General features: G+C 40.6%; 1 protein-coding gene across 3 annotated transcripts in view; it reads left to right on the top strand.

The window, feature by feature from the left end:
• ghrhrb (growth hormone releasing hormone receptor b) overlaps nucleotides 1-11,693 on the top strand; it is a 37,701-nt gene extending 26,008 nt beyond the window's left edge. Inside the window, exons 4-13 of one of the 3 annotated variants that reach the window (XM_077014913.1) lie at nucleotides 4,020-4,117; nucleotides 5,479-5,576; nucleotides 5,772-5,904; nucleotides 7,025-7,178; nucleotides 7,947-8,007; nucleotides 8,583-8,652; nucleotides 8,767-8,858; nucleotides 9,059-9,188; nucleotides 9,418-9,459; nucleotides 9,591-11,693. In XM_077014913.1, the coding sequence (XP_076871028.1) occupies nucleotides 4,020-4,117; nucleotides 5,479-5,576; nucleotides 5,772-5,904; nucleotides 7,025-7,178; nucleotides 7,947-8,007; nucleotides 8,583-8,652; nucleotides 8,767-8,858; nucleotides 9,059-9,188; nucleotides 9,418-9,459; nucleotides 9,591-9,797 (1,085 nt within the window). In that variant the 3' untranslated portion in view covers nucleotides 9,798-11,693. The remainder of the gene's footprint in view (nucleotides 1-4,019; nucleotides 4,118-5,478; nucleotides 5,577-5,771; nucleotides 5,905-7,024; nucleotides 7,179-7,946; nucleotides 8,008-8,582; nucleotides 8,653-8,766; nucleotides 8,859-9,058; nucleotides 9,189-9,417; nucleotides 9,460-9,590) is intronic. The other 2 variants (XM_077014914.1, XM_077014915.1) reach the window with 2 other exon arrangements.

Consider the following 11,693-nt stretch of genomic DNA (forward strand, 5'->3'; position numbering starts at 1 on the left):
ATGATGATTTTAATAAAGAAATACTAGATGAGAAGTGTGGATGGCACATACTTTAGAACAGGCGTACTCAACTAAATTTGTCCGCGGTCCAATTTTGGCAGATACCTGTGACCTGAGGTCCGGGGGGGGGGGGGGTTGTGGTGTTTTGTCCGAAACGATATGTGGTAGAAACACCCCTCAAAACAGGGGAATGAACATTTACCTGACCAATTTTAATGTTGCTATGTGTTTCAGGTTTGAAAAGTGCTGGAATTTAGGTTAAAGTACTTTAAAATGCTTGAAATTGTAACTACTTGGTTTCACAACAAATATCTGTCTGACTGAATAGTTCTCTTGTATTAGGTTAACAAATACGAGCCTCTTGTAATTCCAGGACGAAACATGAGAACGTGAAGACGTGAAGATTGGGCGTTTTTAAAATAAACAACCATTAAATAATGTGATAAAAAGCGAATTATTTCGAGTATATGTATAAATATTTAACTTAATTATGTTTAACATGCTGGGAAATATTGAAATGGACCTTGAAAGTGACGTACAAGTGCTTGAATTCCACCTTGTAAAGGTGTATGAACCCTGAAAACGTGACTTTGTTCATTGCGCTGAAGCGCGGCGCGCGCGAAGTTACAAAATTCGAGAGGAACCGACAGCGCGCGAGGCACTCGCGCACACGCGGAGCCACAGCGATTACGTTATTTTCGCCGCGCGGACCCTCGCGCCGCTCGCGAAGCGTCAACCAGGCTTGTAGCCCGGGGGTGGCGAACGTAAGTTGTTGAGCGGGGGTGGCAAACGTAACACTCGTGACGGAGTGTTTTTTCAATAGCCCTGAAATAAATGTTACGGTTTTGTTTTGGTCCGTATCCAGTTAATCAGGAATGAGATTGGGTCCGGACAGGACTGCGTTCGGGTCCGGATCCGGACCGCGGTCCGCCAGTTGAGTACCCCTGCTTTAGAAGAAGTACCTTTATCAGTCTCCTTAGTCCAGAGATACAGAGGTATCACACTCATACCCACAGCAGTGGGCAAGGACAACCATCTACACCCACACCCAGGGAGCACTTGGGAGGGGGGGTTATAGGTGTCCTCCCCAAAGATACTGCTGGTTGTGGGGCTTGAACCACCAACCTTATGGGCCCAGGCCCATGTCTCAGCATACAAATGTTTAAATTCAATGTTTCGATTTAATTATCTGGCCACTCAGAAACAAAGCAATATCCTAAAACGATGTCATCTCTGACCACGAATTATATTTTATGCATTTAGCTTAGACTTCTAAGGTTCTAATGTTTCAGCTTTCTGCACTTTCTATTTGGGCTGGAGAAAAGGAGGATGTAGTGGCCACTGTCCTTCGAAACAAACTCAGCTACAGATGCCATTGTTGGTAGAAAAATAAAGCATTGGGTTTAGTTCAAATTAGATTGTTAATATAATCAAGCTCAAGATCAGGTTGTGTTCACACAAACCAATGACAGAAAATGACTTGAGAGATAATAGCGCCTCCTAGTGTGAAATCTTTATCCTGCTATATGTAAGTAAGGGTTGAAGTGAGTTCAAAGCCAGGTGCATGTCCTTCATACCTAAAATAGATGCTACTAAGCTAGCATTCTGGAACAATGAAGAACTACAGTTACTTAAAAGACGGAAGAATATGGGATTAGAGAATGTGAAGAGATTACAGAAAATGAAACTAACAGTATTGTGAAACCCTGTAAATGTGTTTACTAAAATGAGCTTAAATTATATTCTGTGGTATTTCCTTTGAAGTCCACAATGTGTGTCTTGGCTCCACTCCCAATATTTATTTTTTCAAGTTGGCATTTGATTGGCTGAGCAGCACCATTTAAAGTAAACAGAGGTCTTTAGAATCACACTGTTTCCCAGACCAACCAAAAGTTGCTGCCATAAGACCTTTTTTATGTTCTGTTATTGTTCTAATGTGGTATTTGTTTTTAAAGCTATTAGTAGAGTCACACTTTTTATACATCATCAAGGTACTTTACAATTGTGTTTAAGACCATCAAAAGCAAGATTACTTTCAGTCCCGTGAGCCAAATGAAAAGAAATTGTGAGTCTTTAGTCTTTATATTAAAATCTAGTGTATTCATCCCACAAGACAACCTCAGGAACTCATTTTAAAAAGCAGTTTAAAATGAAATGATTTGTATGGGTGTTTGTATGTTTACATACAATGCATGGGATACCAATGCAGCAAACATTCCTCTCAGAGCAAAGATGACTTCAGATCTGGAGATCTGAATCAATCAGTGGAGTAACTACAGGTGCTTCTAAACCCTTCTAGTGAGTTCAGATTCATTTTTCTCTCTGACTGTAGGTGAAGTTAGGAAAGTTCACACACAAACGCTGGACGTACACACACAAAGCTTCTGAACCTGTCTGCATCCCTGGGTGGACACTGAGAGCATATAGCCAGCCGCTGACATCTACGCACTGACAGCTCTCAGTCTCGTTTACCACATTTCACAGATGACCTTGTCTGGAACAAATTACAGAATTGCTTTGTAGCTTCTATCAAACACAGCCTCATGCTAGCATAGGTAGGTAATAGTCAAAAATACTATCAAGCTAAAACGCTGCCTAAAATATGAAAGAAGACAATGTTTTTTAATGCTCATTTAAGTAAACAGTGATGAGGTGAATCTTCAGTCTTCAACTGAAGACAGCCAGTGTCTCTGTACCTTGTGGGATGGTGGTTGGAGTTGTACTAGAGGCTCAAAGGCAGTGGGGTGCAGAGTGGGGTTTGTTCATGGCCTTTAGCTGGTTTCGTTTTGGGAACGTAGGCGAGCATCAACACTTTAAATCAGACAAAAATCGCTATAGGGAGCAAGTAGAGGGAATGTATCAAGGGGGTGACCTGGAAGAACTTCTGGAGGTTGGAAGTAAGCATTCTTGGAGGGGTTTGAGGGCAGAGAAGGGAAGATCTGAACAGAGTTCCAGCAGTCCAAACTTCAAACGTCAAGGGTCTGAACAAGCACCTGATTAGCTGCCATGGAGCAAAATGCCCAGATTTTCGTGATCTTGTAGAGAAATAACCTGCATGGCCAACTCAAGTTAGCAATATGAAGAGAGAATGGTAGCTGGTTATCCAGAATTACTCCCAGGTTGTGTGCCTTGTCAGTTGGGGTGATCTAGTGAGACCTCGATGCCTTAACTCGAGGAGTCATCTCCAGTGATCTGTAGCAGCTCAGTCTTGCTGCAGTTTCGCTCCAAGTTATTAGCTCTCATCTGTGAAGACATGTCTGCAGGGCACACACGTCCCCCACATCCTCCGTAAACACAAGCTGCCTGTAGCTGTGTTGTCTCACTCCTGCCCTACACAGTATACACCCACGGCTGCGTCACCGCGTGACTCAGTCGGCATCGTGAGGTCGGCTGACGACACAACAGTTGTATCTCATTACAGGGGATGTGGAGGTGCGTAAGAGGATGACACATAACCGATGTGATGAGAAGACAGGGAAAAGACAGCACACAGCCTTGAGCACTGAGCAGGCAACCACGGAAAGATCTCAGTTCCCTGGAGTTCATCCAGCTGATGTATCTCTCACATACAGCCAACACTTCTCCTCTGGTTGGGTCGTGTATTTTGTGTGTGCCTTGAAGTGTACAAATTGCTTGTGGTAGTAAACTTTGAACTTTGAACTTTGAAAAAGTTCCCACTGACTGCTGCATGGTGGTCTGGTGATCAGGTGAGGCAGAGCCGCTGCTGTAGACTCTAAGTCTCTCCAGGGGCCAGTGACTGCTGCTCTGTTCACATACAGGACACTTACCATGAAATACCTGACAAGCCCCATCATCTTGTATCTTAGGCACACACCCCTCCCCCAAAATGTTTCCACCTATATTAACTGTGAAGGGTTACAGAAAAATGAGTCATATCTCAGTCACATTTATTGTTCATTGAACCTTGTGAACAAATGCAAAAAAAAAAAATCAGTTGAGACTGTAAAAGATTATACTGGATACATTTATAATAAATTTGAGATCTTGTCTTTTCACAGGTTTCATATACCGGAACTGCACTACAACCGGCTGGAGTGACCTCTACCCCTCTTATGAGATTGCTTGCAAATTTCAAGACATCTCGCCTGAGAATGGGGTGATGACTGATTCCACCTGATTCTTTCAGTCATTAACACAGGCATACTGCATCTACCATTTGCTGTATAACTAGTACTCTGAGAACTGAGTGCATTTAGTCCTTTGAATATTTGTCGATATAAAGGGACAGGTGAAGGACAATGAGGTGATAAACAAGGAAGAGGGAGTTCAGAATTCCTGAAGTTAAAAATTGTCCACCCTAAGATTTGCTCTGGTGTGTGTGCACGTGTTTGTGTGTGTGTGTGTGTGTGTGTGTGTGTGTGTGTGTGTGTGCGCGTGTGTGCATTTGTATGTGTGCATGAATGCCTGCATGCCCAGTGATGGATGGTGCTGTGTCCTGGGTGTTATCCTCTCTCCCCTTCCTGTCCCCCAGGGGGCGCTGGTTTCTGCTTGAGAGGATGCAGTGTGCCGTGGCTGCTCTTTCTCACTGGTGTTTTGACTGGATGTAAAAGCGTTGTACAGTGTGTTGATTAGAATGTGTCCTTGGGTACTGAGAAAGGTGCTATGTAAGTGTAACATCATATCAGTGTGAGAGTGTGTAACAGCACACAGGGGGTTTCAACTCATTTAAATGGAATACGGCACATAAAGAAATGGAGAGAGAGATGGAGGGAAAGAGGGAGAGAGGGAGGGAGGGAGAGAGAGAGAGAAAGGATAGACAGAGCAGCTTTTCCCATCTTTTCTCTGCTTTGCCCTTTTCTTTTTTTACACTCCCTCTCTTTCAACCACTTTATGGCCAAATTGCTGGATCTGCAATCAAATGCTAATGAGAGCTTTAGAGACGCTGTCTTGAATTAAGAGGGTGATAATATGCTAATCCTTAACACACAGTTGCACACACACACAAATAAATACACAAACACGTACACAAGTCTGGGCACATATGAATGCATGTAGATGACAAAGAGATTCATATACACATGCCCAACAGTGAACAAATTAAAGCTATGATTGGTACATGATCTCAATGTGAACAAACGGATTAATGTGTCTGAGTACCCTACACATAAGAACCCTACACACTTTCTGCATGGGATATGGAAGCAATAATCATGTGATCATTTCCCAAACCACTCCTGCGCACCACAATTTCCATAACAATAGAAAATGTGCCAAAATAGACAAACAACAAAAATCAATCAGAAACAGGACTACTGCTTTAACCTTTGACCTGGAAGAGGTCAGAGTGCAGTACATTAGAATTAAACCAGAAACAGCTACAGATTGCATAATTTGTACAGAATATGAAGATGCAGACTGTAGATATGAAATGCAGACTGTATTAGAGCTGAGCTGAAGTGAGTAGTCTCTGCTGTGTTCTGTACTTCCTAATTCTTGGATCTCGTGCTCCTCCTTTAGATGACATACTATTTCACCATGACACAGGTTTACACTGCGGGCTACGCTACCTCACTCATCTCCCTCATATCTGCTATCTTCGTCTTCACAGCCCTCAGGTACTGCAGGGAACATCTCATTTCAAAGTGTATATAAAATAAATCTCTTTAACATGGCTTTTGTATGACTGCTAAAGCCAATTGAAAACAATTAACAATTGTATCTCCTATTTGTCTATATTGCTCATATATTAAGAAGATTCAAACCATACAAACATACATCCTTTCGCTTTTTTCTCTGCAATTTGAAAACAGGAAATTCCACTGCACAAGGAATTACATCCACATCAATCTGTTCTCCTCCTTCGTACTGAGGGCCAGTGCAGTCTTCATCAAAGATGCTGTCCTGTTCACTGACGAGACCCAGGACCACTGCTCCATGTCCACAGTATGTCTCGGCTCTTGCTATCTGTGATCTGTCTCAACACATCATGCTGTGGAGTATTAAACCTCCTATATCCTCTGCACCTTGTAGTAATAAAATTATCAAATGTTAAAATGACATTCACCAACATCCTATAGCCTGGTGTATATTAGTATAATAGAGAATATTCATATTTAATGAGGAAAGTGTTGCAGAGATCCAGTGAGTGACGGACACAAGTGCTGAGACGTATGGGATTTATTAAGGACAACTCGATAATCGTGGTAGTTAAGACAGTCCAGGATCAAGTTATCAACACATACAGATCCGGATTTAAAACAAGAATACACGAGGACAGAGAGAAGCAAAAATTATTATTATTACATTTGAACAATGAAAGAGCAATTATAATATGCCTGATCATAATTTTAACAAAACAAACATCTGATTATTTTGAGTTCAGACCTTACTTGACATGGTTAAAAAATCAGGTCAAGTAAGATCAAGTTCCCCGACTTATTTTAGGCTATGTTAAGCTGTTTATGCAGTCAGCATCCAGCAGGTCTATAATGCAAGCCAACAGGTCTGTATTGTAAGCCAGCAGGTCTATTCTGCAAGGTTTGAATGAAAATCATGTGGCTCTGTAGTGTCTCTAGTCATGCGTACCTATTCAGTGAAGGAAGATTGTTCCATGTCTCTCATATGGAAAAATATTTACAACAGTGATGAGCCAATCACAAATTACTGCTTACATAATTACCCAAGTGCTTTTATAATGATTGAATGCAAATGATTTATACCATAGTAACTCAGATTTGCCTCATCCCATTGTGCACCATTTGACTCGGATAAGTCGTGATGCTTGACTCGTTAATGTCATTGATTAAAGCCCAGAGGAGATGGGACGATTGTGAACACATTAGAAACAGTTACTTACCTTTAATGGATTACTCCACTTTTTGTGTGCTAATAAGGTGCTCTTAGTAGAACATTAGTTGTGTAACAGCCACATCCCTAACTACTATGACAAATCAGTCTTTGATAGCATTGCATTTATCTGCCTCTCTCTCTCTCTCTCTCTCTCTCTCTCTCTCTCTCTCTCACACACACACACACACACACACACACACACACACTGTCTTAGGCCTCATGCAAGGCAGCAGTGGCCTTTTTCCAGTTCAGCATCCTGGCTAACTACTTCTGGCTGCTGGTGGAAGGCATGTACCTGCAGACTCTCTTGGCTCTCACGTTTGTTTCCCAGAAGAAGTATTTCTGGTGGTACATCCTTATTGGCTGGGGTAAGCACATCAGAAATGTCCAGCACGTTGACATTCTTACTTTTGGCATTCATTCTCATACAGATTTTGTCATTCATTAAACCAACAAACACCAGAGGCTTCAGGAATACAAACATCTATACCCCAAAGGAATCCATGACCCTAAACACCTAGCTCGAACAAACACTATTATCTAGGTTATTATCGATGTTAGAAGTGCACCATCCTGGGCCTGCGGAGCTTTGTCTCTTCCTACCAGAATCTACTGATCATCTGATTACCAAACACTTCACAGCTGTGTTATGTGCAGGGAAATGACTGTATGATCAGCAAGAACTAACATGGGAAGTGTAGACACTCCCAAACCAGGACAAAACATTACAAGCAACACCAACTTGTTTTTATAATTCCAGATGGGCAAGGTATCTAGCCAAATAGAGTATATAGAGAGTATATAGAGTATAAAGTCAAAGTCAAAGTCAAATTTATTTATATAGCGCTTTTCACAACACACATTGTCACAAAGCAGCTTTACAATCATAATTATTATCATATTATATAAGAGTATATAATAATAATATTTTCAAATGTGCATTTTGTAAGATGTTGCAAATATGTGCATTTGTTTAAGATACAAAAAGAAGGAATGATAAAGATATGTGGCATTTTTCATATGACTCTGAAGCTTTGAGGTTTATTTGAGCTAAATGCTCTTTGACCTGTAGGCAGTTTGTTGGTGAATGAAGACCATGTTTCACAGCACACTGCTGGGATTTTTGTTCTTCTTAGGTCTTCCAACAACAGTCCTGACCATTTGGGTTCTGGTCAGGAAGTTATATGACGACAGGGGGTGAGTGCACCACTTCAAACTAACAGGCATGGCATGGGTCTACAGAAGCCCTGGAGTGCAGGACATATTCAGTGTTTTTACATTGTTGTCTGATGGCTATATGGAACGTATATTAGGTTTCAGTTGGGGAGATGAATGTCCTGTTGCAGTCTTCCACGCCTATTTACAGCCCTACGAGTTGGTCCACATAACATTGCCTGTGGTAGAACTTGGGCTAATGTATGTAAATTTTAGGGGCCCAAATATTAATCAGTCAAGACTTTTATGCATATTTTGAATTGGTGCAATTTACAACCAAATTACACTTTTACTGTTCTGCTCGTGCGGAATTTACACTGCAGGAGATGGAAGTGTTAGGTTCACAATATGCCAGTTCCATGCACCCATAGCACCTTTAAAGAATTTTGAGATTTCAGCAGGGGCTTTTCAGAAGACAAATATGATGTTCAAAGTGCTAAGATATTCAAGTGTAATGCTTTGTTATACAGTATGTTTGTTCATAAGTGCTGCTTCAGTAGCATGAATACATTTGCTGAGGGAATAGACATTGTTGGCTAAACTCAGTAATGTTGAAGGTGCTGGGATGACACAGAAGTAGCCCTCAACTGGTGGATTATAAAAGGACCGATTACAGCATCCCTTTTGGTAAGTGCAATATGGAATGGATGTATGAAAACACAAAATACAAGGCCTCCCTTGAGTAATAACTGGTATGCTGAAAACACTTTGCAAAGATCTATTTTTTTATCTGTTGACTAGGTAAACTTTATCATCTTCATCAATGTAATCAGAATACTAGTGCAGAAGCTGAAGTCTCCTGGAGTCGGAGGCAATGACAGCAGCCATTTTATGTAAGAGCTCAAGGTTTTCTCCGCGAAACACCTTGTTCTCGTGAGATACACTTAGCCACATTTTTGTCCTCATTGTTTGATTGACAGATGAACTCACTCTAATGTGCGAATCATCATTAAATATGATTCTGGATATATATTTAGATGCACAAAGTCACAGCAGAGGAGTGCGTGCTGATGAAGACCTTGTATGTCTGTAGGAGGCTGGCTAAGTCCACCCTGTTCCTGATCCCACTGTTTGGCATGCACTACATGGTGTTTGCCTTCCTGCCGGAGAACGCAGGAGAAGACGCTCGCGTCTTCATCGAGCTGGGCCTGGGCTCTTTTCAGGTTAACCCCTGCGTCCCTCTAGTGTCTAGAAAAAATATGACAACTCAGAAGTACTTTCTAGTGGTGCATTTTACCGGACAGTCGCATATTGTTCAAGAAACAGCAGTGAATGTTAATAGCCCTAAGATACTCAATTTTGATTTTATTTTGGTTAACAATTTAATTCAAAACAATGTTTTTCCTTTGTTTTCTTTTTGCTGTAGTGAATGTTCCTCTTTCCTCCATTTAGGGCTTTGTAGTGGCTCTGCTGTACTGTTTTCTCAATGGAGAGGTAAGTCATAACCACCTTACACCCTGGTCCTGTTATTGCAAATTATGTAACAAGCTGAGTGTGTGTGTGTGTGTGTGTGTGTGTGTGTGTGTGTGTGTGTGTGTGTGTGTGTGTGTGTGTGTGTGTTTTAGGTGCAAGCAGAGCTGAAGAAGAGGCTATGGAAGTGGCAGATGCAGGGATATCTGAGTTACAGTAAGAGGAGGCGGACCCTGTTCACAGAGAGCAGCACCATCACACAGATTTCTGTTTTAGAAAAGTCCAGCCCCAAAGAGCAGGTTTCAGCTGACCTCAACCACAGTGTTTCAGCTGACCTCAACCACAGTGTTTCAGCAGTCTGAAACAAGGAGATCCTCACATTCACGCTTTCTGTCTCTTTGCACTCAGAAGATTTCCCCTAGTTTTCATACCAACAAAGAAATGAAACCATCATGAACATCATTATTAATGGTGTTGTTACTGCTGTTAACACCTTTCACATTAAAGAGCACAGAAGACATTTTAAGTCAGGGATTTAAATCATACTCTCATGTTTATATACAAAGAGACATCCTCAATTCTCAGTGATGTGGTCTTGAGCAGGAGATGACCACGTTCACCAAAATACTTTAGTGCCACTTTAGTAGATGGTTATATGAAAGTAGCGTGATGGACAATGTAAAACATACAGTTCCAGTGTCCAAGGTCTTTGTAGTATACACAGTGCCATCCAGTGAGTGTAAATGAATGTCTCATTCAACAGGAAATTGAGATTCATATTTATAAAGTCATAGTTCTTTGACCATCGTCACATTGTCACCATTATTCACTGGTACATGGACTGCATCAATGGTTCTTGTTTTTGTTTTTTGATATTTTTGCCACCTTGTTTTTCCACAGTTCTTTGTTAAATAAGTCTGCTGTTTCATCACTCTGTCTTTCTACTTTTGTAGCCTTGTCTTTGATCCTTATGAGAGCATTGAATGGTGCACCATTACTTTGATGATTTTGCTGTCAAAGACTGGCAGTGATGTAAATGACTAGTGCTTGGTCATACCCTAAATTTGAGTTGTTTTTGCTAAATATTATATAAACCTTTATTTTATAGGTTACTTTTAACCTATATTTTCTATATACAGCATGGTTCCAATAGTTTATTTTCCTTTGCCCTGGGCTATTGACCTATTTTGAATTTTTCATTAATTCTTGGTCTTGTTTTGATTCTTCTAAGCTAATCACAGTTATTGTACATCGAGCTTAAAACAGACACATAAACTCATATTTTGGTGAAGATTTTTACACCTTTTATGTCACTTAAGCTCACCTAGTTCACCTAAAATAGGTGGCCTGATCAAGTGTTATTATTCCAAAGTGATAATATGCATTAGCAAGATATTCCCAGACTTTACTATCCTGTTCATTTCCAAAAGCACTGTACATTTTATGATACAATTTGGATTGTACTTGTGTATATATTTGTGGTTCTGTATGTGTATCTTCCCTTCTAAAATGAGCTTTTGGCTCCAGAGGGTCAACTTTACATGACTGCCTTATTGATAGGTCACTTTTGATATAGAATACTACTAACGGCTAAATCACTGTATGGGCCATTGGTGTTCGTGTCTGTATTTGTATGAATTGCTAACTAAGCTAATTAACTATGATGTAAAATTCTTGTGTGAATTGTAAGTAAAAGCATTATATTGCACAGTACACTGGCCCTGTGTGCACCTACACACACACCACAAACACACACACACACACACACACACACACACACACACACACACACACACACACACACACACACACACACACACACACACACACACACACACACACCACAAATTATTCTGCATTATGCATTATTCTGAATGCTTCTGTGTGCAGTTTGAATTAGTGGTCAATTTAAAGAACTAATTTGTTGCCACATTCTTTGTAAAACACAGTGCTTTATTCTTGGCTTGATCTTGTTAAGGCATTTTACAAATTAACTTTAAGTATGCACCTATTAAACTGTCTTGGTGTGTTTTCTATTGTGTTTTAATTGAATATGTTAATGCTAGCATACATCCAAATTCTGTTCAAACACTGTTCCATTGACCTCCTACTGGAAAACCAACAAAACCATGATGCTCAGAAATGACCATTAGAGGAAAATTCCATGAAAATATCTGGATCAATCAGCTGCAATCGGTCTTTCTTAAATAAGATACAAAAATTTACTATGCCTCTGTAATCATGTTGATTTTCCTTGT

The sequence above is a fragment of the Brachyhypopomus gauderio genome, chromosome 8, assembly GCF_052324685.1.
Source record: "Brachyhypopomus gauderio isolate BG-103 chromosome 8, BGAUD_0.2, whole genome shotgun sequence".
Taxonomy (NCBI): domain Eukaryota; kingdom Metazoa; phylum Chordata; class Actinopteri; order Gymnotiformes; family Hypopomidae; genus Brachyhypopomus; species Brachyhypopomus gauderio.